The following is a 25,325-nucleotide window of genomic DNA, read 5'->3' as shown; positions in this document are numbered from 1 at the left end:
TGTGCTTACATTGTAACGAATTACTGACCAGGTTGATCATCTAAAAGCAACATTATATGTAGCACGATTGATAGCAACTACATGAAATGCCTTTCCAGACATCAGTGTATGCAATCTCACAAGACGAGAATTAACAAAGAAGGTATTTTCCTACACACTTCTTGGGTCTGCTGTTTTCCCAACCCATTCCTCTACTCTCTCTCTTGCCATCACCCCGCCCCCCCAGACTTCTAGCCAAACAGAGCTTGATAACTGGATTACGGCCATCCACTCAGCCTGCGCTGCAGCGCTTGCCCGCCAGCACCACCGCGAAGACACCGTACGCCTACTGCGCTCCGAAATCAAGAAGCTGGAACAAAAGATCGACATGGACGAAAAGATGAAGAAGATGGGTGACATGCAACTATCCACTGTCACTGATGCCAAGAAGAGGAAGACCATCCTGGAGCAGGTATGGAGGTGGAGTGCTCCACCATTCCAGGGGTCCAAGGTCTCCCTCTTTGTTTAGGTGTTTGAAAATCTCAAAATGTGAACACATTCTGCGCAATGAATAGCTTTTTTCAGGTTCATGAGGCATTAGGTGCATGTGAAATGAGAGAATAACATCTTTAGACTTCACAGAACACACATACACAAAGAGCAGTGCTGTACCGGAAGACTGATGATAAGGGAGTGATTTCGTGCGAGACGCTTCCCACAGATTATAAAGTAGATTTTTATAACATGCTTATAAAATCACAATAGAGCTGTCAGTTATTGCTTTTCCTATTCATGCTGTAACTGGAGAACTTTTAATTGTTGTTTTTGTTCTCATAATCACTCTCAAAGCTCAGGTTGTAGTTGGTGAGTTGGGGCCGCCTTGGTGTTTATGTTTAAAACTCTTTGCAGGCTCTCATGTAGCCGTGTCTGAAGTGTCCTCAGAGAGAAGGGACTCTCCCAGCTTTTGCAGCCTTCAGAATGCCCAGTTTCTCTGACAGCCCTTGGCTGCAGCACATCTCTTTTGTTTGTAGATCTGTGTGTGCTTGAAAGGTGAGCCTCTGCAAAATAACCACCTTTTTCTGAGACTGCTGCTGGACTCAAAGGGCAAAGTGGTGAAGGAACCAAGGCGGAATGACCTGGTGCCGAATATGTAAACGAGGAGCAGTCAAACTTCCATATACAGGGTGCCTGGAGAAATAAGACGGGGCTGCAAGCTATTCTTATAGAAACACACAACACTGTTTCTGGCATGCTCTCCTTTATTTTGACATGCTTTGATGGGTCTTAAAGACAGTCGTAAGCCAGTTGACAACACCATCAAGTCCGTATCCTTGTCAAACCATTACACTGTTTCTCTGTGCTCTTGCGCTCTGATCCAGATCTTCCTTTGGGAGCAGAACCTGGAGCAATTCCATATGGACCTCTTCCGGTTCCGCTGTTACCTAGCCAGCCTGCAGGGTGGCGAGCTCCCCAATCCCAAACGCCTACTGGCCTTTGCTTCACGTCCCACCAAGGTGGTCATGGGCCGCCTGGGCATCTTCTCTGTCTCATCCTTCCATGCACTGGTACGTGGCCAACCTTTGCAGCTCCTAGACATGTTTACCGTGATCAAAAATAAATTTGAATATTTCAGAGGTTTATTACAAGTTTGCTCCAGGAGGAAATTACCTTACTTATTATTACATTACTTATAGTAACACAGAACTAATGAACATGAAATTGAATTATGTCATAAATATACATGCACTATACAAATTACTTCACTGAAAACCCTGATACAATGAAGAGTAACAGCAGAAAGAATGCAATTGTCTTATAAAGGGTAAAACAATCCCAGAGCTGGGTTACATAATAGTTCTTTCCCATGGCAAACATTGCTGTTGTTTTTATTTCCTTGCATTTTCATGTTGGTTGTCCTCACACAGGAAGTACAGTGTGGAATTACACCTTGGGCACTTTTTACCTGTCACTTGTCATCTGTCAGGAATTAATGTGAAAGAGGAAATAATGGGGGGACCCGTCTGTCAACACCTCTCGTTCCACAGCAGTGAGCTGATCGATTGTACCTGTCATGTAGTGAAGGATTCAAAAGTGGGATGCGATGGGTGGGGGTGGTTCCAGGGGGTGGTTATGTGGAGTAGGAAGTATGTACGTCTTGTTTGCTGGCTGTCCTCAGGGCAATTTCCCATCTACGTTGCACTTTCTTCTGCACAGCTCTCTTCCCACCCTCCTCTCTTCACCTTCCAGGCAGTCTCAAAAAAGGTTATACTACATGACAATTCAGCACAAGTTACCCTTCCTCTCACCTAAATCAAGTGTGTATTAAGGTAGTATATTTTCCGAGGAACACTGGAAGGCATTCCTGGAATGATATAACACTATTACGAGTAAGATTTGTCCTCCATGGTGTAACCCGGAAATGCCACTGTTCATAACTGTCTTCACACATATGCAGTGGGAGAGTAGCAGTGACTCAGATTAATATATTTGTCCATTCATATCCCTATATGACCAGTAGGAAAGTCCTTTCAAATCCACTCAAATCAGGAAGGCTGTTCAATAGAAGGGAGAGAGAATTGATCCACCAAACAGCCATTAAATGCCTCATTACTGATGCCCATGCCATTATTGGTTATAAATGATTTTTCCTTTCAGACTAATACAGACTTGAACTTATGTTTTGTTATTCAGATTAGTGGGTGGTGTAGTGATTTCACCGTAGTACAAGACCCTGTGAACCCTTTTGCATTTAGAGCTCATTTATAATTTTGAATTTTTTGATTAATGGCTGTCCCCAAAGGTGGCGGCCCGCACAGAGAGCGGTGTGCGGCGGAGGACGCAGGCCTTGTCCCGCTCATCCAGCAAGCGAAAGAGCAGGTTCTCCTCTCTCTGGGGGCTGGACACCGTATCAAAGAAGAAGACAAAAGGACGACCCAGCATCAATCAGGTCTGCTTCTGCCAAGGTTCTCACAATGACTCATTGTTTCATTGCCCATTATTGTCCCATGATACTTAACCTTTATTGTTTGTGTGTAGTGCCTAATAATTCTTCTTACAGCATTTATTATTTTGCAGATATTTTTATTTTAATTTGTATTTAATAAAAAGATTATGATTTATGTACATGAAACATATATACATAAAGATATACATTACATAATTATCAGAGTTTCTTCAATTTGTAAAGAATAGATGCAGATATGAAGGAACCTTTCGAGAGTCTGCAAACTCAACATGGACAATTATTACTAATACTGGAGTGGTGCCCCCTGGGGGCCATAGCTCTGTATTGACAGACATTACACTGCCTGTTTCTGTTTCCCCCAGGTGTTTGTAGATGGTGAGGAACCAACAAAGAAGAATGTGGACTGTGTGTCGGACTCACCCAGCGATAGCGCGGTAAGAGGCACTCGGCTTTGATAAACATAGCGCACTTCTGTGAGGATGGAAAAATCACTGAGAAAGTCGCCCTTCTCTCTTTTATATCTATTATTGTCATTATTATTATTACTATTATTATTTGGCTCACTCTGGTAGGTAGTAACTTAAACTACATCAGTCACCTGGACTTATGGATGCACCTGGGGAAAACTAGTTGAAATGAAACGAGCACCAATTAATATTTGTCATTTTGTATTGAAAAGGAACTACAAGTAAGATAGAAATGAATATGAAGGGAAGATTTTCAGGTTGTTCTTTTGGAGTTATTTCTGGATTTTTTTCTGCTGATAAGACCTTTTCTTTTGTTTTTAACCATCAGCACATTTTGTCTTTTTCTTACTGAGAGTTGACCTTTTTATATAATGGGACTTAAAAATAATAAATACCATGAGTGCAGCTATTGCTGCTTCACACTTGGTCACTCCTTGGAGCAGATACAAGCATTTGTTCTGCGTTGTATTTGCAGCTGTATTGTCCTCCAGGGTGCAAAAGCAGTTCCCTGTGCTGAAATTTGGTCTTGAATTTTTTCAATATCAAGCTTTTTCTTGAATCAATACACCACCATGAGTCCTGGTTGCAATGCCCCTTTGCCAGCTGGTGCTTTCAAGATAGAGGGCCGCAAGCTGGGTGAACGAAGTGTTTCGCTGCCTTCAACCTTTTGGCCTTGAGCATGCCTGCTATGGGTTTGAGACAGATGGTGAAGGGGCGTGGCATGTTGTGGGCTAATGCCACTCTATGTGTGGGCCCTCTGTAAGATACACTGGGAGCTTAGAGATGAGGAGGCCCTCCTAGGCTGTAGCAAGTCGTTTAGTCCGTCGTCACTGTCATTTGATAGTACCATCTAACTTACCCGCAGGATATAATGAGAAATATTGTCAAAAGGCAAGATGATATCCCAGGATCACAGCAGCTGTCTGCCAATACTAAGAGTGTGAGCTTGATGTCACCTACGATATGGCCATGGCCATACTGCTTACAATGCAAGGGCATGGAGCTAATTGTTGGAGTCCTGTGATCTTGGCCACCCAATCAAACTGCAATATTTTAAACCAGGGAAAGATGCCAAGAGGCACATTGTATTGAAGGTTGTTTGACGTTAGCAATTGCTTTAGCAAAAGAATTTAAATTTGCAAGATGTAATCAGAATTTGATTACATTTAGTTATTTGATTTGTTCTGTTTTATAAGAGATGTAGATTTCAAATCCATGCAAGCTGATGAAACCGAGACAAAATTGTCCATGATTTTTATTTCAGCTGAGAAGCAGAACTCTGTTTCTGTTTTTACAAAGGCCAAATAGTACAGATTTCCAGTGATCATGTCCATCATTAGACTGTTTGTACCTTCACAGAAGGATAAGGAAGGCTCCATGAAAAGCATCCCTCAGAACAATGCAGACAGCGACATCTGGGTTCCGGAATATCTCACGCCTTCCTGGGTATGCCTGCCCAACGACAAGCCAGTGCTGGCGGTCGTCCACCCCGGAGAGACCGCTCTTGATACGCTGGAGAACGTCTGCAAGGTGAGAGTCATCTCAGATCTGGAGAATCTTCACATTAGCTCCTGTGAAACTGCCAACTGCAGTCCATGTTGAGAGATCAGGTAGCAGTTCCATGGAAATTTCTTTATTTTTCAAAGCGCCGCATGGTGCAGGTGTATAGATGAAACTGGATTATCTGAAAGGTGCACGTGCCACACACACATGTAGTTTTCAGCTTTTTTAAAATAAACTGTCAATACTTTCATTGCACTGTATATAAAAACAGTGACAAACTTATTCGTTTATTCCATAATGCTTGTCAGCTGGGATGGCTGAATTGTGCTTTTGCATAGTGAAATGTAAAAATTGGTGTTAAATTTAAATGTATTGGTCGTTAAATAAGCACATCTAGCTAATTTGATTTTGAAACAATATGATTTTTCCTGAAGCTAAATGCTAAAATTCCTCAAAGAATAAACAGCAAAAGAATGTTCTATACAATCACTTCTGTAATTCAGTACACTATGTTTTATTAAGCTTTATGGAGTTGAAGTTTATTTCTGCTCTTTTATTTGTTACTTGTTTTCTTATTGTCTATTTGTTGTTGTTGTTTCTAATCTCTTCTTTGGCTGAAGTTTGAAATCAGCAGTTTTTATGCTAGGATAATTTGGCAAGGAAAGTGTTTGAGCAGGTTATCAGAATAGGCCATATACCATGCTAATTGGTAGTTTTTACTTCACACTTGTTATTGCTGTCTTAAAAATCTAAATAAGAGAATAGACATTTTAAAATTTCGAAGGTGGGCCTGGATTCTTGGAAAAGGTTCAGAGAGGGACCATGAGCCAATGAAAGCTGTTTTCTTTCTGTTCTCATTCTGCAGGGTCACCAGCTGGATCCTGCAAAGCACTATCTACGCTTGAAGTTTTTCATCGACAAACAAGAGCTCTTCTACATTCCTAAGCCTGATGAAGACGTCTCTGACCTGGTGAGTTCTTTCTTTGCCAAAGTGTAAGAGATTCAAACCAATTTGGGGGTTTCTGGCTATAATCCTGTATGTGTCCATCTGTGGCTTACATTGATCTGCAGCACTCAGGCAAACATGGGACAATGGTAGCAAAGATTAAAATTACTGTGAACTCTCCTTAGGACCAAAAGCACTGTAAAGGATAAATGTGACAGTATTTTTTTGTGTTTACTCAGAAGAGTTCTTCTTTCTCTGTGGTTCTTATTACCAGCTTTATTGCATCCAGTGCTCACATTAAGTCACAGTCTTAGCTTTTCTCTCCTGCAATTTAGTGGTTTCATCCCTTGTTAAAAAGGGTACTGTCTGAAATTCTTTCCTGGAGCAGCATAAGTCCAAGTGAAGATAGACTGAAAAGCTCAAAAAGTTAACCAGAATTTCGTCTCACTGCAGCTCTTCCAGGAGATTGAAATTTGCTCAAGAACGACAAAGGTCATTCAGTTTGACCGGGATGAGACGTGCACTATTGGCTATGGTAAGCTCTGCCTGGGAGTTTTCTCACAAAACATATGGAACAATACTCTGTCCAGCCTTCTGTGTCTACAGTGCTGACAAGCTCTCCCTAAGTCAGTATTCATTTCTGATGTTCAATCTAACGTTCTACCAATGATACCGTTTCCCCTCCGTTGTGCATACAACCAAGTGTATCTTCTTCACTGCACCTGCAGGTTTCTCCATCTCTGTGCTGGAGGAGGATGGTGTTCAGCAACTCCATGTCACCGATGTCAAGGCTGGGGGCCTGGCTTTTGCCCGAGGTGAATGGAGGTTTGCCTGTCAGAGATAGACTTTTACTTCCAGCATGTTTCTCAGTTCATGCTGGTGTCACGGGCCAAGAAGGACAAACAGTTTGGTCATGGGGCATACCGACATGACTGGCTGGATGACAGCTCATGAGCTCCCCACCCCCCTTACCTTATTATTTGTCTTAGGGCATTTTAGTAAACTGGAATGAATGCATAATCCAAAGTAATAAGAGATTTTAATGGGAACCGATGTGCAAATCCGTTGTGACTAACTCATTAAATGCTGAATGCCTGTTACCTGAGGCCACATGCTCTAACCGTGACATCCAAAAGGCTTGTAGCTAAGGGCTGAAGTAAAACAGACAGATAACTGTTCCTTATTTGCATAGTTTATTTGTCCCCAGTATGTCTGGTAGCATCTGAGTGCACATGCCCCTTGTGCTAAAGATGAATGAAACCCTTCCTTTCTGCAGGCATATTGTTCTTAACTGGTTGTGCTATTTATTTTCTTAGCAAAAGCAGCTATCCAGAGACTATGTAGCTTAGGGCTTTAGCAGTTTAAGCATACATAGCTTACTGATGTGTTTACTTCCATATTTATGTAGCTTATGTTGACATTTACTCATTTAGCTGATGCTTTTCTCCAAATTGACTTACAGCATTAAGCTGCTTATCATGATTTATGTATTTATAAAACTGGGTAATTTTTTAAACAGGTGTGATGCAGGGTTAAGTGCACAACAGCTGTAGGTGTGATTCAAACGTGAGAAGCTTCAGATTCTAAGGCAGAAGCGCTAATCACTATGCCACCTGCTGCCCGGGGTTCACAAGCTGACAGTAACCCTTCTGAATGATACACCGGTACTACTTGAGCAGGCCACAGGAGGCAGAAGTGTAAGGTAGTGTAATGTGTAGACCGGTTCCTTGGAACTGCAAAGCCCTCAGTTGGAATCCCTGTTCCTGCTGTAATACACTAGCGTGAGGTACTTACCTTGAATTAATACAGTGAGAATTATTGTGCTGTTTAAATGGGTAAATAATCGCTGGGGGTATAAGCCAACGTTGTAAGTAATCTTAGAGAAAGGTATTTGCTAAAGGCATAAATGTACATGAATCTCCCACCTCCGAACACCAATCTGTTTCCTCCATCATGCTTCGAGTAGCTCCCAGCACGCAGCAGCTGGAGGCTTGAGTACTGTACCGTCTGCATTCCGGATTGAGCAGAAGCAGTGGAGCGCCGCTTTGGGGAGGGGCTGAAGAGACACACAGATGCTCAGTTCTTCATTTACATTAATTAATTGACTTGCCGATGCTCTTTTCCAGGGTCTGTAGCCTTTTGTTTTTAACGATTACTCAATTAGCCACATATTTAAGACAGCTACTTGGGTGAAGTGTTTTTCTCAAGAGTACCTTAGGTTTTTAAAGCTTTTCAAAACAACTTTCAGTTTTATTGTCTTTTGTTCCTGTTCCCATCTATTTTTGTAAATTTGTTCACTCCAGTATTTTCTGCTACTGCTTTCTTGCTCATTCTGCTATTTTTGCAGTCTAGACTGAAATAGAAAGACCTGCTTGAGGCTCATTTCTATAGCTGTTGTTCCCCTAGATAAAGACAGGCAGAGAGAAGCACAATTTGGGTGTAAAAGTACAATGCTTTAAGCGCTTTGCCAAATTAGACCACTGGATGGAGCAGATAATGTTATTAATCATGCCTTTGCTACAGAATTTACCAGGTGTTAATGAGGCTATTGCTGACTACTTGCCTTGCTGAAAAGGTGCTAATTTGCGATGAAACTGGACAGGAAATTCAGGTGTGCTGGTGGCCACCTGGAAGGAAACCGTGGGGGTGTGAATTCCTGATAGTACAACATTGTTTTTGTTATGGTTTTGTCATATTTTGTTTTGTTTGCTTAGCTCTCACTTTTATTCCAAGCAGCATGCATGGCTTACCCATTATTCAAAGCCTTAGTGACTTACATTTAGGCCTTTAATGCAGTTTGACTTACGAGCTAAAACTACTGGCAAAAGAGAACCCAGACTTTCACAGGTCTGAACCCCCGTACCAACTTGCATGTCTCTGTATGTATGATTCTTTTCTAGAAAGCAGTGCATATAAAGACACATTTTAAGGAGGACTATTTTTTTCACACACGCCTCTTCTGTCCCCCTCCTGCAGGTCTGAGGGCTGGCGATGAGATCCTGCAGCTAAACAGCAAGGATGCCAGTAGCCTGGGTGTGTCGGACATGCGAACAGCGTTCGGTCAGTCTTCGCTCTCCCTGACCGTCAGCACGCTGCCTGCTGTGGAACGCCAGCAACTGTGCCACCAGCCACCGCGGCGTTCTGATGGGGAGGAGCTCCTCACTGACATTTTCTCCCAGAGCCAGGGTACGTAGACCTGTCCTTAATTCTGCTCTTGGATCCACTCGTTCTCCCTGTGTCCTAGCCACGGTCATGACAAACTACACAAGCATTGTACACAGTTCCTGTGTCAGTTGCAAGGAATATAAGGAACACTGAACAAGTTATGCAGAGGATACTGGGACATCGGTCATCATACAGAATAGTCCAAGGGACTTGTCATTGTTCTTCTCAATATTAATAATAACAGTATTAAATATGTTGAATAGTCACAATTAGAGTGAGGACTGGTATTTACACTTTAGGAAGAGTTCTGGCACCCAGATTGGTGTATCATCTCAATGTCAGCTGGGTGTACTTATATTATTTATAGTGTTTATAGATTTTTGCATTTTAGAGATTTAGTATCTTGTATCTCCAGAGGACATTTTGGATGACAGAGCGGCACTGGGCTTCGGGAGCTCCGGGGACAGCCTTGATGGTGAATCCGAGTTCTCCGGTGATGCAGAAGAGGAACTCAAGGTAAGGGGAGATGCCTGGAGTCACAAGGGAGCCTGAAAAACTGGATGGGGGTCTCAAATTGCAGCTGTCCATATCTCCAGCACCTTAGCAGTACTTAGTAGTGTGCTGTGTGGTTTAGTTCCTTGAAGGGATGGGGTGTGTAAAACTTGAGTAGAAAAAATAAAATCTATCTGTAATGCAATAGACTTTTAATACAGATTGTTACTTGATTTTTTTTGTTCTATTGTTTTTTTCTTGATTTTGTGACACCCAATTCTTTGTTTAGTCCTAAGCAAAACTTTCCACTACTGTTGACCTGTAGTTAATGAAGTATGGTTCCAAATCTGATGCCTGTAGAAGTTCTGGGTCACCAGCATTGGTCTGAAAGCGCAACCTCACTGGATCTGTGGGCGTGTCTCACTGTAAATTGTCAAGATGGGAAAGCGATACCTATTAGAAAGCAGACGTTCCTCCATGCGATAGCTCTGACCTTTCATTAAGGCCATTTGATGAGCTGCAGGAGATTCAGGAGCAGATGTGGGATCAGTCTGGATGTCAGACGACCCCACTCCCTGCCGCACTGACCGCAGGAGGGGGGCAGGCGTGCAGACCCGAGACTGACAGTCTGTGACTGCTGGTTCTGGGTGGCTAACGTGGGCAGCCAGGGAATGCATTCATTAGAGCTGTGCGGGCCGCGAAGGTCATCCACAATGGTTACTGGGTGGGTGGGGGGGTTGGGGGTCATGAGATCACAAAGTGGGTGGCTGATGAGACAGGAGTGCCCCCTGGCGGTCACTGTGCCACCAACAGGCAGATGAACGAATGAAGGCAGCGACTGTGTGAGCAACAGCATTAGGGGCAACTGAACAAGGTGATTTTCATCTTTTTCAAAAGGTTATTTCTAATACAGGAATGTTCCAGAAAAAAAGAAAGCATCTTTGCTGGATTCTCTTGCCTTTTATATCTGGAGTACTGCTCTTTCTGAGAGGGATTGATTTCACCATTACTGCTAAGATTGATTAATGTGGTCCATGTTTCCTCTGCTGAAATGTAGCAGACGCGCTCGATGTGGCGGCTCCTTAGCGTTTGTCAGTTCCATTCCTGCCACCCAGGCTGACACTGGAGAACGGGTGGGCGAAGAACCCCACCCTCCTACATCTGGCTGATCAACAAATCTATAAAGTGTGGAATTTTGTTTCCCTGGCAAGCTTCTGTGTCTCTGCCTCTCAGGGGGGCTGGTGTGGCATGGTTCCTTGCATTGGTGAAGTTGACTTCTTGTCAAAGCAGGCTGGAGGTAGAGATGAGAGACAAGGACAGAGAGCTGGGTTGGCGATCTGAGTAATTAGCCCACTTCTCTGGTTGTCTCTTGAACATGCCATCTGCCATGGAGTCGGCACTTATTCGCAGTAGTTTTTCGTTGCTGAGTGGCGAGACGTGGGGGCAGTGACACCCTTCTCTGCAAGAATATTTCACGTGATTCTTGATTAGGACGCAAATCCTGTAAAGCTCAGCGCCACGTTTTATGCTACCGTAACTGCAGAGGATGACCTTCCTTAACTCTTCATTTTCCATGTTTGCTTGTTTTGTCGTGTTCGAAAGCACACTTGGCTCCGTTTTATCAATAGCTCCACTCCAGGCAGCTCTGCGGCTTTTGGACTCCCACTCTGTGACCCGACTCAGTGGAGCAGCCAGACGAAGAGGCAAACTGGAGAGGCTTCAGCTGCACTCCTGTCCTTCCCAGCGCCTCCTCAGGGCTACCATCCAGTACATCTGTGAGGCAGGCCTTTGCCAAGGGGAGCTCTATAATTATCTCATTGTGAAGGGGATGGAAGGAAGATGGATGTGCCTTTTAATTACCCTGGCATTCTAATTGCTTGATTATGTGCATTGATTTGCTTTACTTTGCACTAACAAATTGCCAGAAACACCAGAGGATTAAACCAGAAGATCTTAAACTTCTGGCATGTCTCAGATTGAGGGTGAACCTCAGAGCTAATGAAAATTGAGAAGCTTCCAAAAAAAGTTGAGGAGCTCATGAGCAAAGTAACAGTTTTAAATGTCTGTGTACCTCTTAAATGGGTCCTGCTGAAGAAGAACAGGCACTCCAGAAGTAATTGGGGGACCTGCAACTTTCCATCTCTTGGCCTCCACTTGCTCTTGCTGCCTCTCAGTCCTCCCTCTTGGGGGGGGGGGGGGGCACTGTACAATGTGGCCATGATGGGCTGATGAATATTCATTACCTCCGGAACTGAAATTCTCAGGGGTTTCTACAGCCCTTCTGTAGTAATGAATGAATAATCAGAGCCAGTTTGGCTCCTCACACACACTCATTTAGCAGTGCATTTGCGTATTCATTAGAGCAATAATAAAATTCCTTGGCATACACATCAGTTCTCGACATGATAGAAAAATGTACGAAAAAATCCAGAACACAATATCTGAATTCTAAAGCTCTTCAGAATTCTTAATAAAGATGCATGAAGTACACTTTACTGTTTTCATTTCGTTGCATTTCCCAAAGTTAGATGAAGTGCAAATATAGTCTCTTATCCAGCGGTAGAGAACGCATCAACAGATTTCCATGCTTTTCCCCATCACTTATGGTGATGGATCGCCATTGTAATGATGGAAGTCTAAATACTTGTGACATTTTCAAGCTGTCAAGCTGACACCTTGCAGATATGATTCCCAGTCTGTCTGCTCCATTGTTCTGCTATCTGAAAGGGAGGCCGAGCCGTACAAAAAGGGGTGCCGTTTTCCTAGAAAAGAGCCATGTCACTCTGTGATGTGCTGTCACTGGGGGGGAGGGTCCTCTTCTTCACTTCCAGTCTCCTGTCCCAGCGGAAGTGGCCGGCTGTGTGGCAGTGCCCAGTTCCTTTCTGAAAGCGCAGATAAGAGAGACAAGCTCTCTTCCCCAACAAAGCAAGCTTTCCCTTTCCTGTCTCCCCGGAGATAGAAAGGGAACAAGGCCCTGATAAAACTAGGGTGTTATGTTGTTTTAAACCCACAGATACACATGCTAAGCTCGTGGGTCAGTTTGTGTGTCTGTCTGGATGTGTGAGTATGGGCGCATGCAAGTCTATGTGCGTATGAGCATACATGTCTGTATATGCCAGAGAGAAATTCCATCCCTGCTATAGGGGTTGGAGAACAGGCTTTAACTTGCTTTCTCCACCCTGAGTGAGCATGTGGTGAACAGGAGTCGCTGTGTGAGGAGTCTAGAAGATGGTACGCTTCTGTGGTGATTTCTCCTTCGCTTCTGTAAATTGCCAGTGCTTCTTTACGGATATCACCCTCAGCCTCTCGTTTCCAGATTTCCACTTTCTGCTTCCGATGTTCCTTTTGGGTAACGTACTCCAGGTTTTGATATTTTTTTCCGTGCAGGTCAAGTACTTTGGATGAGTTTTCTCTTGCTCTACACCGGGCTGTTTGTCTCTCCAGCGTGGTTACATAGCTGTGTTGAGATCCCTACTCATTTTTTTGAGTCCAGCACCAAAAACTGGCATGAAATGTGTTCAGGGCCTGCAGGGTAGGAAGGCGATGTGGAATGATCACAAGCTTCCGCAGGACAAAATGGGAAGCCTGCTGAATGCCTGTCATGCTGGAATGCAACCTTTCGGGAACTTGGCCACCAACAACATAAATTTCATACACCAGAGTGGTGGACAGCGGTGCCCAGGAAGCAACGGTGCTCTTATGGTTGGCTTTAAAACCATTGCCAGCGGTCACTGAAGCTGTACTCTTTAACGTTGTCCTGGAAGGTTCTTGTGTGGTTATGAGATACAGCCCAATGTTAGTTTTCATACGTGACCGATGCTTGCACATAGCCTCACTAATGAGCATGCAAATCGAAAGGAGTGCCAAAAAAAGTTAAGTTTTTACATTATGTACTTAAGTGGGGAAAAAAATACCCTACAACTAATGATTTTAAATACAGTTTTCTATGTGAGTGGTTGTCTTTTTTCAAATTGAAATGGCGAACAAGACGCAAGACTAGCTGCTTCATGACAAACAGTCTGGATCCAAGTGTATCTAGACTAGGGACATTTGCACAGCATCTGCAGTGACTACATGTTTCTTGTTAATCTTCTTAATATATACCGGAGTGAGCCTTGAGCTTCTTCCTCCTCCCCACCCATTTTCTCCATGTTCACCTCCCTCCCAGACCTCACTCAAGCTCCCCTCCTTTGGCAGCATCGCACAGAGGCGGCCAGTGACACGACACGGATAGCTTCGGCTGCCGCCCCCACCACCCCTCTCCCTCGCCTGCGCCCTCCCTCCTTTACAGCATTGTTGTTGGTACTCCTTGTTTGCCGTGCTGCTGCCGCCACCACCTCCGTTGCTGCTGCTGCAGGACTTTGCAGAAACCTGTGAGCGGCTGCGCGTTTCCCCAGCAAAGCATCAGAGTGAAAGAGGAAGAACATCCAGTGAGCAAATGCAGACTGGCGAGATGGCGCTGAGACCCGGTGCCCCTTGGTGGCTTCTGTACTTTCCTTTTTTGGCTATATCACTTTTTTAAACACTTATTTTTAGTTATTTTAATGCGACCTGCAAGAGGAAACAGAACAATTTGTCTTTGTCACTGGGTGCTAAACTCGCTCCGAGAGACCCGGCCGCTCAAGTCGCTGAACAGGCACCCTGTGCAGGTGCTTGCAGCCGTAACCCTTTGACCTCTGCGACACCCGAGAGCACCTTGCCATGTCTGTGCTGAGGAGGAGCCGGCACAGCAAGAGGGCATCGGACTCCCTCTACCAGATGCTGCACCTGGTGAGCTCTTCTTAGTGCTGGCCTTTGGATAAGGGGGGTTTGAAGGACATTGCTGGTGGTGTGTTTCTAGTAAAGGCTTTTTTAGGCTATTTTGCCAGTTTTTTTTTGCTGTCTTCAACAGCTGCGTTTTTGGTCATTTCTCAGTAACATTCCTTCCCCCACCACCTCCTGGCTGAGATCCATTTTCACGCCTTGGGCTGGCTGTCGGGACTTGTTAGGCGAGGCCACGTTGCGCCCCACCCCAAGGAGCGGTGCCCCCCCTCTGCCGCCTGAGCCTGGCCTGACCTCATGGTGCGCCAGCTGTACCCTGACTCGCTCTGTCGCTGCGCATTTAGCTTTTCTTCATGTGCATCTTCAATGGGTCCAGACAGGTACTTAGTGACAGGCTGAGTGTGTGTGTGCAGCACGTTCGGCTCTTGCGCATTCCTCTCCGCTAGACGTGTTTCTTAAGGTTCTTGTCAGATTTCAAGTTTTTTTCAGTGCAAGGTGGGACAGAGAGGTTCCGCAGGTAGATTGATATATGTCAAGGTGAAATAGTGAGGTCTTTTGATATCTTTTTCATATAGCCAATCCAGGTTTAAATTATTGTCTCGTACTTATATATTGACCTGCCTTGTTTTCTGGCACCATTGGGGTAGTCACAACTCGGCTTTCCCTCACTCTTTCTTGCACTAGACCGTGGCATTCTCTCCAGGTAAAAATGTTGTTAGTGTTTTCAACTGCTTTGCACAATTCAGATACAGTAGGACAAAAAAAATGGTATATTGGCTTGATAAATAATACAGCTAAAAATTATTAGTATTTAAATGAAATTTGTTAGTATCTGTGAGTCTATAAATTTTAAAGGAGGAAGCAAAACCTGGTGAACAAGTTGTTTGGAATGCAATGTCCTCAACAACTGAAGGTATGCACTCAATTTGTTACTTCTATGTTAAACAATAAAGTAAAACAAACAAACTCAAGAATTATTTCAGATATTTCTTAAAAGTTACTTCTTGTAGTATTTGAACATTGTGAAAAAAGCCAGAGTACATTAAAGTTACATTTATTCATTTAGCAAACGCTTTTCTCCAAAGCGACGTACATCTCATAGAAAATACAATTTGTGCATTACATTAGGAGAAAGAGACATAGCTGCAGATGTGTGATTCTTAAATACAGTTTGTTTCCTTCCCCATATGCACCAGCGTTCATCACACAAGTAGCTGCATGAAATTTTACCAAAATATTGCTGATTCCTAATCACCTTCCTAGTAGTTTTTTTTTTTAGTTTTTTTTTTTAGATACATATAAACATTTATGATACGTTGCAGGATTGGCTCTGTAAAGGACTAATCCGAGCATGATATGAACATGTACTGTATACCTTACAGGCATGAGGATTTATACCTTAAATAATCTTAAGAAATCATGGGTGAAGTGAGTTCAGAAGAGATGAGTTTTAAGGCCCTTTTTAAATGTGAGCATGGATTCAGCAGTTCTGAGTGAGAGGGTGAGGTTGTTCCACCACATACGAGCCAGAACCAAGAACCTCCGTGCTTTACCTTTCATGAGTCGGACCACCAAGCGGGCAAATGTGGAAGAGCGTAGCAGCCTGGCTGGCATGTAGCAAATGATAAAGTCCTGTAGGTAGCTGGGAGCAGTTCCATTGATGCATTTGTAGGCCATAACCAGGGTCTTAAATTTGATTCGGGCAACTATGGGAAACTAAATTCAACTTGTGTGATGAATTAGTAGGCGCTAATTTCCAGCTGTCATTTTCTATCTGTTCGGCCAGTCCATGTCCAGATGTCCTGGAACTTCCCTAAACTGGATGCCAATTTCCTAAAAGTTCTTTAGCTCATGGCTGAGGCTGCCATCGTACCCTTATCTTCTCATTTCAGCTGCGACATGTATTTTGGAAAGTGTGCTGTAAAAAAACCTCCTAAACCTCCCCTTTAATCAGTTTACCCCTGGAGAATGGTGGAAATTGCTAAATTACTCCATGGTTACTTTTAATGCACACTTGCACACACTACTCTGAAATACTGGCTGACTGGACTTGCAAACATTACTGTGACCATGAAATGAAAAACATGAAGAGATGGATGATACTTCAAACAGCAGTGTTATCACACAGGAGGGTTAGTTAACACCTAGCACTGAAAGCCCAGAGTGTGTTCCCTTAGCCTTCCATAGCAGTGATATCTCAATAAATTTGGATGGGTTTGAACGCAAACCATAGGGGAGGGGTTGTAGCCCATCTCCCTCTGTAGCCATTGTACTCCTCTGGGGCTCTCTGGGTTGCATTGATTTCGACTCACTGAGCTGCATTGATCGCATGGTGGTTTTGAATGGTGCCGCTGGGCTTCTTTACGTTGAGTTATTCCTCCACAGCAAACTGACCGTTTGATCCAGCGGAGACCTCTGAGCACAGAGGCACGAAGAGGGAAGAGTAAAAGAAAAGGAAAACCGGCATTTCAACTTTTGCCGCAGTCTATTTATATCACAGTGCACCAAGCAGCATCAATCCACATATTTTTCTGTATGATTGTTCCAGCAGCTTGTTGGAAAATCTTGACTCTGACCTCCCTCAGGGATCTGGCCGGAGATGTTGGGCTGCAGGTGTTGTGTCAGCTTCCTCACCACTGGGGAGTTCAGGGGGTCAAGGGGTAAGATGAGCAATCACCATAATGGGGTTCATGTTCTACACAGGAATCTGTTCCCTGTTCTTGATACCAACCAGGAAGAGGATGCTGGGTGGGGGTAGGGGAGGAGAGAGGAACTGTAGGAATGGCCATTTGTCTCGTGTGGAGCGTGGAAAATAACTCTTCATGGAGTGGGTGGGTGACTGGAATTACATCACAGCTGATTCTTTTTATTGTAATGCTCTGTATGATGTTTGCAGGAACACGGTGTGTTCCCACTTCAGTTAAGTGCAACACGCAGCCTTTGTACCCATCCTTCTAAATAGAAGATGTCAGATTAAATAAGCAGCTGATAAACATGATCACCAAAGGTACCTTTTCAGTTTGGAGAAAATACAGTGGTATTGCATTTAGCCTACTATGTCATGTCAGAATTTCTACTGATAAGCAGCAGATGGTGTGATAGTTTGGACTGTTTTTTTCTGCTGCTCCTTACTGAGCTGAATGGTCTAGGTCCAGTTTCCCAGATCTAGAGACTTTACCCTGCGGTTGGGTAATTGTTACTTTTTTCATAGATAAGGACAGCAATGCTAAGATGTCTCATCAGTACGCAAAACACTCCTCACTTGCTACTAAAACGAACTCCGGAAGCTCAAGAAAGTGTGGAGGCAGTTCAAAGATGGTTATGACAGAAACTTAAAATAGATCAAAAGAGTGCAAATGAATTTTTCCCCTCTCCGCCTGTTTTGTATCCTTACGTTGTTGTCAGGCGTGGTTCATGCATCCTAATTAAGCGGGAGGAGAAAGAGACAATGCCTTGTAAGTTGTGTTTTTAGGTAAAGCAGGAGAGCAATTTGCATACATATGAAAGCGGTTGACATATAACTTTTTTTCCTCATTAATCTTCATGTCTGTGTTCAGACATCTTCACCTTGCCGGTGGGCATCAGCAAGAAACCTTGTTCTTCTCCTCACTCCCCTCTACCTGTTTCTCTTCCAGAGCACAGAGCAGGCTGCTGCCTTCTGCCGCAGCCTTCATGACATGAGCTCCTTGGAGTCCTCGTCCTCTCCGAGCCTGGATGTGGCTCCGCCCCTCCCACCAACCGCCACACCACGCCAGCTCTCTGATGCTGACAAGCTCCGCAAGGTCATCGGCGAGCTGGTGGAGACTGAGAGGACCTATGTCAAAGTCAGTACTGTGACCGCTGTGGCTCTTGCTGCGTGTTGTATCATGAAGTGTTGCTTGTGCTGTGTACCCCGTGGATTGCCATATGTACACGTTTGCTGAGCAGAGAGTACAGAGTTGTGATGACAGTGTTTCCCCCCACATAACATAATCCACTGGAACCTTTTATGCTGAGTTCTCTTCTGCCTGCATCTCATGATGAACCTTCGGAGGTCTAGTTTAGCATTTGTCCTTACTGTCATTTTCATTTTCTAAAATCCATGTAATTAATTTGTATCTGTTTGTATGAGTTCACGGCGCTTCTGGAACTGCCGGAGCCCTTGTTCCTCCAGGGAGGGATGATCTGTGTGCTGTGTGGGCATATGGTGTGCAGTGGTGATATGTTGTTCCTTCTCACTGTGCCCCAGCTAATCGCATCCTGCTTGTCTTTCAGGATCTGAATTGCCTTATGGAGCGGTACCTCACGCCTCTGCAGAAGGAAAGCTTCCTTACCCAGGATGAAGTACGTCAGTGGCTGTAACTTTGAGCTGCTTCTCCGGGGGCGACTCTGTAGCTTTCCCCTTTCATACCTGAAATACTCTTCTTAGCCGTCCTTTCTTTGTCGAGTGGTAATCTCTGGCCACAAGAGTGATGCTTATTGTAAAACTAAATACCAAACTCACTTTCCACTGAAAATCAAGCTGTTATTTTCATATTTTTTGAACCTTGTGATCAAGCTGTTTTTTGGTGCCATTGCAGCTGGATGTACTATTTGGGAATCTGCCTGAGATGGTTGAATTCCAGCTGGAGTTTCTGAAGACCCTGGAAGATGGAACCAGACTGGTTCCTGATCTAGAGACACTTGAGACAGTGGTTCAGTTTAAGGTAGAATCAGATGTAATGCTGTGTAAACACTTTCAGACATGCAGCTTTTAAAAACTTCCTGTATTATTTGTTAATTATTCTAGTCTATCATAATAACTAGAGGCTATGGATATTAAGCCCCCCTGGAAGGATTCTGTTGGCAGCCAACTGCTGTTCTTTATGTCCTTGACAGAAAGTGCTCTTCTCCCTGGGTGGCTCCTTCCTATACTATGCTGATCGCTTCAAGATCTACAGCGCATTTTGTGCCAGCCACACCAAGGTTCCCAAGGTGCTCGTGAAAGGTACCCTATGCACTTGTAATACTCTGTACTTGCTGTTTCTTCCTGGGGTCCTGCAGTTAGCCACACAAGCTACCAGAAGCCAAATGGGCCCAGGTGTAGTTGTTGCAGCACAGGAATTCAGCCCAAGGTTCTTGGTGTTAATTTCATAGAGTCTGAGCTGGCCTAATGGTACCGGACAACACCGAGAGTGTGGTGCTAGATCTGCATGCGGAGGGGGTTAAAGGCAGGATTTTGTCAGCAGACAAAGAAATATTTGAATGCTTTCAGAGAATCACGGTTTTATTTTCAATGTCATCTCAGAATTAAGGAAAATGGTACTGTTACAGCTGGAGGGCCAGGTGCCACCCACGGGATTTTTTTTCGACACGCTAGAACACATCCCACGGAATTTGTCACTGAATGTGCTGGCATTATCAAAGTTTCACTCTGTCATTAATAATGCTATTGTCCATTTTTTCGGATATGTTTGTGTGCTTCACAGCAAAGACAGACCCTGAATTCAAAGCCTTCCTGGATGCACGAAATCCCAAGCAGCAGCACTCCTCCACCTTGGAGTCGTACCTTATCAAGCCCATTCAGCGGGTCCTCAAGTACCCTCTGCTTCTCAGGGAGCTCCACTCCCTCACTGACCCCGACAGTGAGGAACATTACCACCTGGATGGTGAGGAATTCCATAAAGTTTACACTGTGTGCGCCTGCACATCGGCATTTTGCTTTATGTACATTATGATCGATGATCAAGGTGATCAGGAATCGTCGATATTTGGAGTTTTATACAGCTACTCATGTGATGAACATTGGTGCATATGGTGGAAAGAAACAAACTGACTGCAGTTAAGAATCACCCATCTGCATTTAAGTGTCTCTTTCTCCTAATGCAATGCACAAATTGTATTTTCTACCTGATGTACATCGCTTTGGTGAAAAGCATCTACTAAATGAATAAATGTAATGTGAATGTAATGATTCTTGCATACTTGAAATGCCTACTAATGTCTGTTGTCCATGGAGCTGGCCTTTCAAAATGAGTTTCATGGCTTTGTTCACTTGGAGCTAAGTAGTATGCTTCTTGTGTTTTCCCTCTCCTTCTGATCTTCCAGTGGCCATGAAAGCCATGAACAAGGTAGCTAGCCACATCAACGAAATGCAGAAAATTCACGAGGAGTATGGTGCTGTGTTTGACCAACTAATCGCAGAGCAGACTGGAGACAAGAAAGAGGTGAGCTTGTCCATGGTTTGTACGGAGTGCCTGTGTCCCAACACCAGTCATCCTTTTCTTCTTGTTGTTTTTTTCTGTTTCCAGAAATGGAGATGTGGGAAGAGTTGTGTTTTCGCTTGCAGAACTATATTTTCACAGCTTACAGTCTTAGTTAATTTCATGGTACTTAAAAGTTGCCATACTTGCATCAGTCAGCTAAAGTAATGGAATGTAATGTGATCCTTTGGGGCTTCAGTGAAGCTATTTGTTGTTAGTACTTGTCTCAGTCTGTCAATGAGGTCTGTGTGTATGCACACCCAAGTATGTGTTTATATGCGTGTACCCTAGTATGATTATACGTATGTCCTTGAATCATGCTTCCCGTGCCTGCCAGGTTGTGGACCTCTCAATGGGAGACCTCCTGCTCCATACTTCCGTGGCCTGGATGAACCCCCCCTCCTCCCTGGGGAAGTTGAAGAAAGACCCAGAGCTCATTGCATTTGGTGTGTTCCCCTAGAGGCACCTGCAACCCAAGAGCAGTTCTGTAATCTTACTGCAGCCTCAGGGATAGATTGATCTTTCTGAGTCTTTCAGCTTTGGCAGCCACTTTGTACAATGGGTTTTTCAAGCATACATTTTTTTCACTGGAGAACTTGCAAAGGCTTTTTGTAGACAATGGAATTAACAAAGACTTGTACATATAGGATTGCTTACTCTGGTGGCACTTGCACAGATGTGATATGGGTTAATCAAAATTTGTACTTCACTTGGACACTTAGTGTTCCACTTCACTTGTTAATCTTTTTTTGTCAAGATAAGTTTTGTCAACACTGTCATTGAAAGTAGGGGGCTATCAAGCCTCAAGCTGCTTTTTGTCCTCTGAACATAATTTTTCCTCCATTTCAGTCTTCAAAACTGCGGTTGTGTTTGTATATAAAGACTGCTCCAAGCAAAAGAGGAAAATAGTAAGTGAATCAATACATTTTGTTTAAAAACACTTTGGCTACAACAGCTTTTCACTTCAAAAGTTTGATCTCATGATCATAAATTGCAAGCTTACTGAAATTTGTGTCTGGGTTCTTTGTTTCCCAGGGTGCATCGCATCGCACTTCAGTCTTTGATGAGAAGGATCCCTTCCGCTTCCGGCACATGATCTCCACTGATGCTCTCCAGGTTCGCGCCCTGACAACTGCAGGTACTGTTTATTGTACTTCTTCTTTTCTTACTGTTGTCCTTACCACTTCCATGTCTTATCTCACAGTGCCTTTCACTGCATGTTCTTCTGTTCACACAGTCTCCGTTGCTCTCCTCATTTTACAGTCTAGCCCTCTTTTGGGCTCTTCCCTCAAGAAAGTAAGAGTCGCCACTCTTGGTTATGTAAATGGAACACTCAGGAGTGAGCCAAAGTGTAGGTGCTGCATCTCAATTTAGTGAAGCTTAGGGAGGAGGAGTGGGACTGCAGGGATATAAAGAGTACTGTTTCCCCCGGGAGTTGGTAACCTCAGGGATGTAGCTCATCCAAGCCTCCGTGAGTCCCGAATGAGTCCCTCCCTCCCATTCATAACCTTTCACGAGTATCACTGAGACCGAATGTTCCCTCGGCCTGAGTGCCACTGGGCTGGAACTAGCGAGCTGTTATACTTGCAGCCGCTCAGCACTAAGCAGGTTGTGGGAGGCAGTTAGAGTGTGTTATCCGCTTAGTCACCCTCTTTCCTGACCTCATGTGTCACCACTTTCGCAGCCAAAGGCAAATGCAACTTCCTTTTGGCCTTAAAAATACATCGCCTTTACTTTTTGGGTCTGCAGAAGAACACATAAGAGGAAGTGGAAGATTTAAATGAACCCCCAGGTTACTGTTGGCCATAGGTGCTGTTGCTATGGTTCAGCATAAGGACTGTCCAGCGCATCGGTGCACTGCCACTGAAATAAAATGTGTCATACGCCGAATCAGATGCCTCTCCCTTGCCCAGATTCCGAGAGCTCAGCTGTCATTGAGATTGTGCACGTGAGGTCAGAGTCAGAGGGTCGGCCGGAGAGAACATTCCACCTGTGCTGCAGGTAAGCATTTCCCAACCCCTAAGCATCAGCATGTTTATGAAATTTTATTAGACGTTAATGATCATGTAAAATGTTTTAGTAATCACATTTGTTAAAACACTGTCACAATGTGTTTGGTTTTCTCTGCATTTTTCACCCCAACAGTTCCCCAGAGAATAAGAAGGACTTCCTGAAGGTGGTGCACTCCATCCTGAGGGACAAACAGCGCAGGCAGCTTCTCAAGACGGAGAGCTTGCCCCCAAACAAGCAGTATGTCCCCTTTGGAGGCAAGCGGCTATGTGCGCTTAAGGGGGCACGGCCTTCCATGAACAGAGCAGGTAGACACACCCTTGTAGCAGCACACCACATATCTACACCGGTGTAGGAGTTCATTGCTTTATATGTCTGATTTAGTAGCACAAGGAATGTCACTATGCCATTTCTCCCTCCTCATGCACCTGTGATACAGCCTTCATACTGTGTACATCTGTAGGCTGATAAGTCATGCAGTTTTCTGCGGGCCAGAGCACCCTGCCAAATCAGTAGAAGTAGGCATTTTGTTGATAAGCTCCTTAGAGCTAGGTCTTGTCTCCCTCTTATTTGTACAGTTTCTGCACCCCCTCGCACCCTGGGCCGGCGCAAGCTGGTGCACAAATGCATAACCATAGACACGGACATAGTGTTCGACAGCAACCCAATCGGGGACCTGCCTTTACGAACTCAACGAGCCAGGTCACCATGCCAGCTGACCCGGCCACAAGCTGTTGCCGTCTCTGCTGGTGACACAGACCGCTGGGTGGAGGAACAGTTTGACCTGCAGGGGTACGTCGACCGGGAGGAGGATGTCAAGGAGACAGACATCCTAAGCGATGATGATGAGTATTGCTCATCTGTGAAGACCTCTGGACTATCGGCAGAGCCAGGCCCCGAAAACCTTCTGGGGGCCCTGTCCCTCGGGGGGGAACTAAACAGCAGACAGGGTATCAACAGGGTACGGGAGGATAAGGACACCCAGATACCCCCTGGGAGCTGCCGGTCCCATAAGCTAACCCACCTGCGGAAGCAGTCTGCAGTGGAGGGGACAGGCAGCCAAGAGGTCATCTGGGTCCGTAGGAACGATGCAGGTGGCGCAAACACGGACATCTTCTGATGTTCGGTGGAAGAATCAATTCCCAGTTTAAAACCTATAACTTTTAACTACAGACTCTGAGCACAGATGGGCACCACAAAGCTTTGTAGTTGAAATGCTCAGAACTGGAGTAATACAAACTTGGACCTACTGGACCCATCTGGCATCACAGTGAAGCTTTGCGTTGGAGAGAGACGCTCTCTGGACAATCATGATATCTGTTCAAGTGTTGAGTCGGGCATGATTTGCACATGAACTGGGGCAGCTACACTTGTCTGACTGCTGTTTGTTGCCAAATCTCTATTTTTAAACTTTGGAATGTGGGTGATTTTTTTTGCTTTTTCCTTTAGAACATAGAGAAGTTGCGTTATACTCAAGGGCTGTGTGTTATTTATTGTCCTTCAGGGGCTTTCGTAATGGCTGTGGTAACAATCAAACCCTACAAGTCCCCAAACCCCATTGTTTACTGTGATCATACCTATTCCTAAAGCTGTGTATAGACAACTTATTATAGCACAAATGCTTGTTTTATTTTACATTCCCTTCAGACACGGGTCACCTGGTGTGTATATTTGCCATGTTAAGGAGGTGAGAGAAGAGAGAACTCTTCTCCAAAGAAAAAAAAGGTTCTGTTTACATAACTCCCAACTGTCCAGTGTTAGCATAGGCCTACTCTCTTCACAGAAGTGAAGGCATATTTCATTAATTATAACCAATCCTGTTTTACTTGAATGTTTATTTTGTTAAAAAAAAAATAAAAATGAGCGACAAAAACAAACGACTACTGGGCTGTGGTATACTTTAGCTTCCTTAGGGTTTTGCCCCTGTAAAGGCACATTAACACACTTTGTCAGTTTGTTTCAGGTCACTGGTCATAAAATCCTTGCACTGGCTTCAGAACACAATTGTAACAAATGCAACGTTAAGCACTGGCTACAAAAGGGAAGACACACTGATGCCTTCAATGACAAGGATAAAACAATACGCGCAATTCCATGGTCTTTCTAGACTGATGCCGATGATGATGATGATGATGATGAGGGATGGATTGTAAAAGAAATAGGCATATCAGACCATACGTAAATTATGTAAAAATCTCATTTTGGTGTATGAGATGCAATTGCACCTTTCCAATGAGAACAGTGTCTATCAAAGAGGATGGTGTGGAGACATCAGATAGTTTTGAGGATTACCTTCTGCCCTACCGTAACTGTATTTTAAAGCTATGTACAAAGGACTGTGCATTAATATTCTACTAAATAAATTTGTTACTTAATTTATGTTGAACTCTGTCTTTATTTCACTGTCTTAAGAAATGAGATTCTGGGAAGCCAGTTAGTGTGACCTGACCTGACAAGCGCTGTCGAAGAGTTTAGTAACGTCATCAGCGCAAACACTAGATGGCGCTGCACACTGGCGACGACTCTTGTTTGTTTTTCGGGCGCTTCCCAGCAGATGGCGCCAGAGAACAAGCGGTCTGACCGTCACCCAAACGCACACGTTGAAAAGTAAGAAAAATCCATGGATGTGCTGTATTTTTGTACTTGGGTGCTGACTGTTATGAGAAATGCATTTAACTTGGCTTTCCTTGTGAAAACCTCGGAACGATCGCTTAATTGCAACAAACCTTTCTCGAACCCTTTCAATCTGGCTTCAGAAAACTCAAACTGCACAGCGCCGAATTGCCCTAAGTTAAGGACCTCTGAAGTTTGATATA

The 25,325-nt window shown here is 44.2% G+C and overlaps 1 protein-coding gene across 7 annotated transcripts in view; it reads left to right on the top strand.

Annotated features, from left to right (window-relative positions):
- The window catches only part of tiam1a (TIAM Rac1 associated GEF 1a), a 60,454-nt gene extending 35,586 nt beyond the window's left edge, over positions 1-24,868 (top strand). For 5 of the 7 annotated variants that reach the window (XM_029251065.1, XM_029251063.1, XM_029251064.1 and 2 more), the window contains 22 exons: positions 227-451; positions 1,359-1,544; positions 2,780-2,926; positions 3,307-3,378; positions 4,771-4,941; positions 5,780-5,884; positions 6,314-6,395; positions 6,589-6,675; positions 8,837-9,046; positions 9,441-9,541; positions 17,914-18,102; positions 18,533-18,601; positions 18,838-18,963; positions 19,136-19,244; positions 19,726-19,905; positions 20,345-20,463; positions 20,837-20,945; positions 21,349-21,407; positions 21,535-21,637; positions 22,413-22,500; positions 22,645-22,817; positions 23,088-24,868. In XM_029251065.1, the coding sequence (XP_029106898.1) occupies positions 227-451; positions 1,359-1,544; positions 2,780-2,926; positions 3,307-3,378; positions 4,771-4,941; positions 5,780-5,884; positions 6,314-6,395; positions 6,589-6,675; positions 8,837-9,046; positions 9,441-9,541; positions 17,914-18,102; positions 18,533-18,601; positions 18,838-18,963; positions 19,136-19,244; positions 19,726-19,905; positions 20,345-20,463; positions 20,837-20,945; positions 21,349-21,407; positions 21,535-21,637; positions 22,413-22,500; positions 22,645-22,817; positions 23,088-23,629 (3,252 nt within the window). In that variant the 3' untranslated portion in view covers positions 23,630-24,868. Of the gene's footprint in view, positions 1-226; positions 452-1,358; positions 1,545-2,779; positions 2,927-3,306; positions 3,379-4,770; positions 4,942-5,779; positions 5,885-6,313; positions 6,396-6,588; positions 6,676-8,836; positions 9,047-9,440; positions 9,542-13,757; positions 14,288-15,864; positions 17,110-17,913; positions 18,103-18,532; positions 18,602-18,837; positions 18,964-19,135; positions 19,245-19,725; positions 19,906-20,344; positions 20,464-20,836; positions 20,946-21,348; positions 21,408-21,534; positions 21,638-22,412; positions 22,501-22,644; positions 22,818-23,087 lie in introns of those variants that run through there. The other 2 variants (XM_029251068.1, XM_029251069.1) reach the window with 2 other exon arrangements.
- The last annotated feature ends 457 nt before the right edge of the window (positions 24,869-25,325 follow it).

This window comes from Scleropages formosus, chromosome 4, assembly GCF_900964775.1.
Source record: "Scleropages formosus chromosome 4, fSclFor1.1, whole genome shotgun sequence".
NCBI classification, from domain to species: domain Eukaryota; kingdom Metazoa; phylum Chordata; class Actinopteri; order Osteoglossiformes; family Osteoglossidae; genus Scleropages; species Scleropages formosus.
Note: the sequence above shows the minus strand (reverse complement) of the source record. Positions and strands in the feature narration are given on the sequence as shown.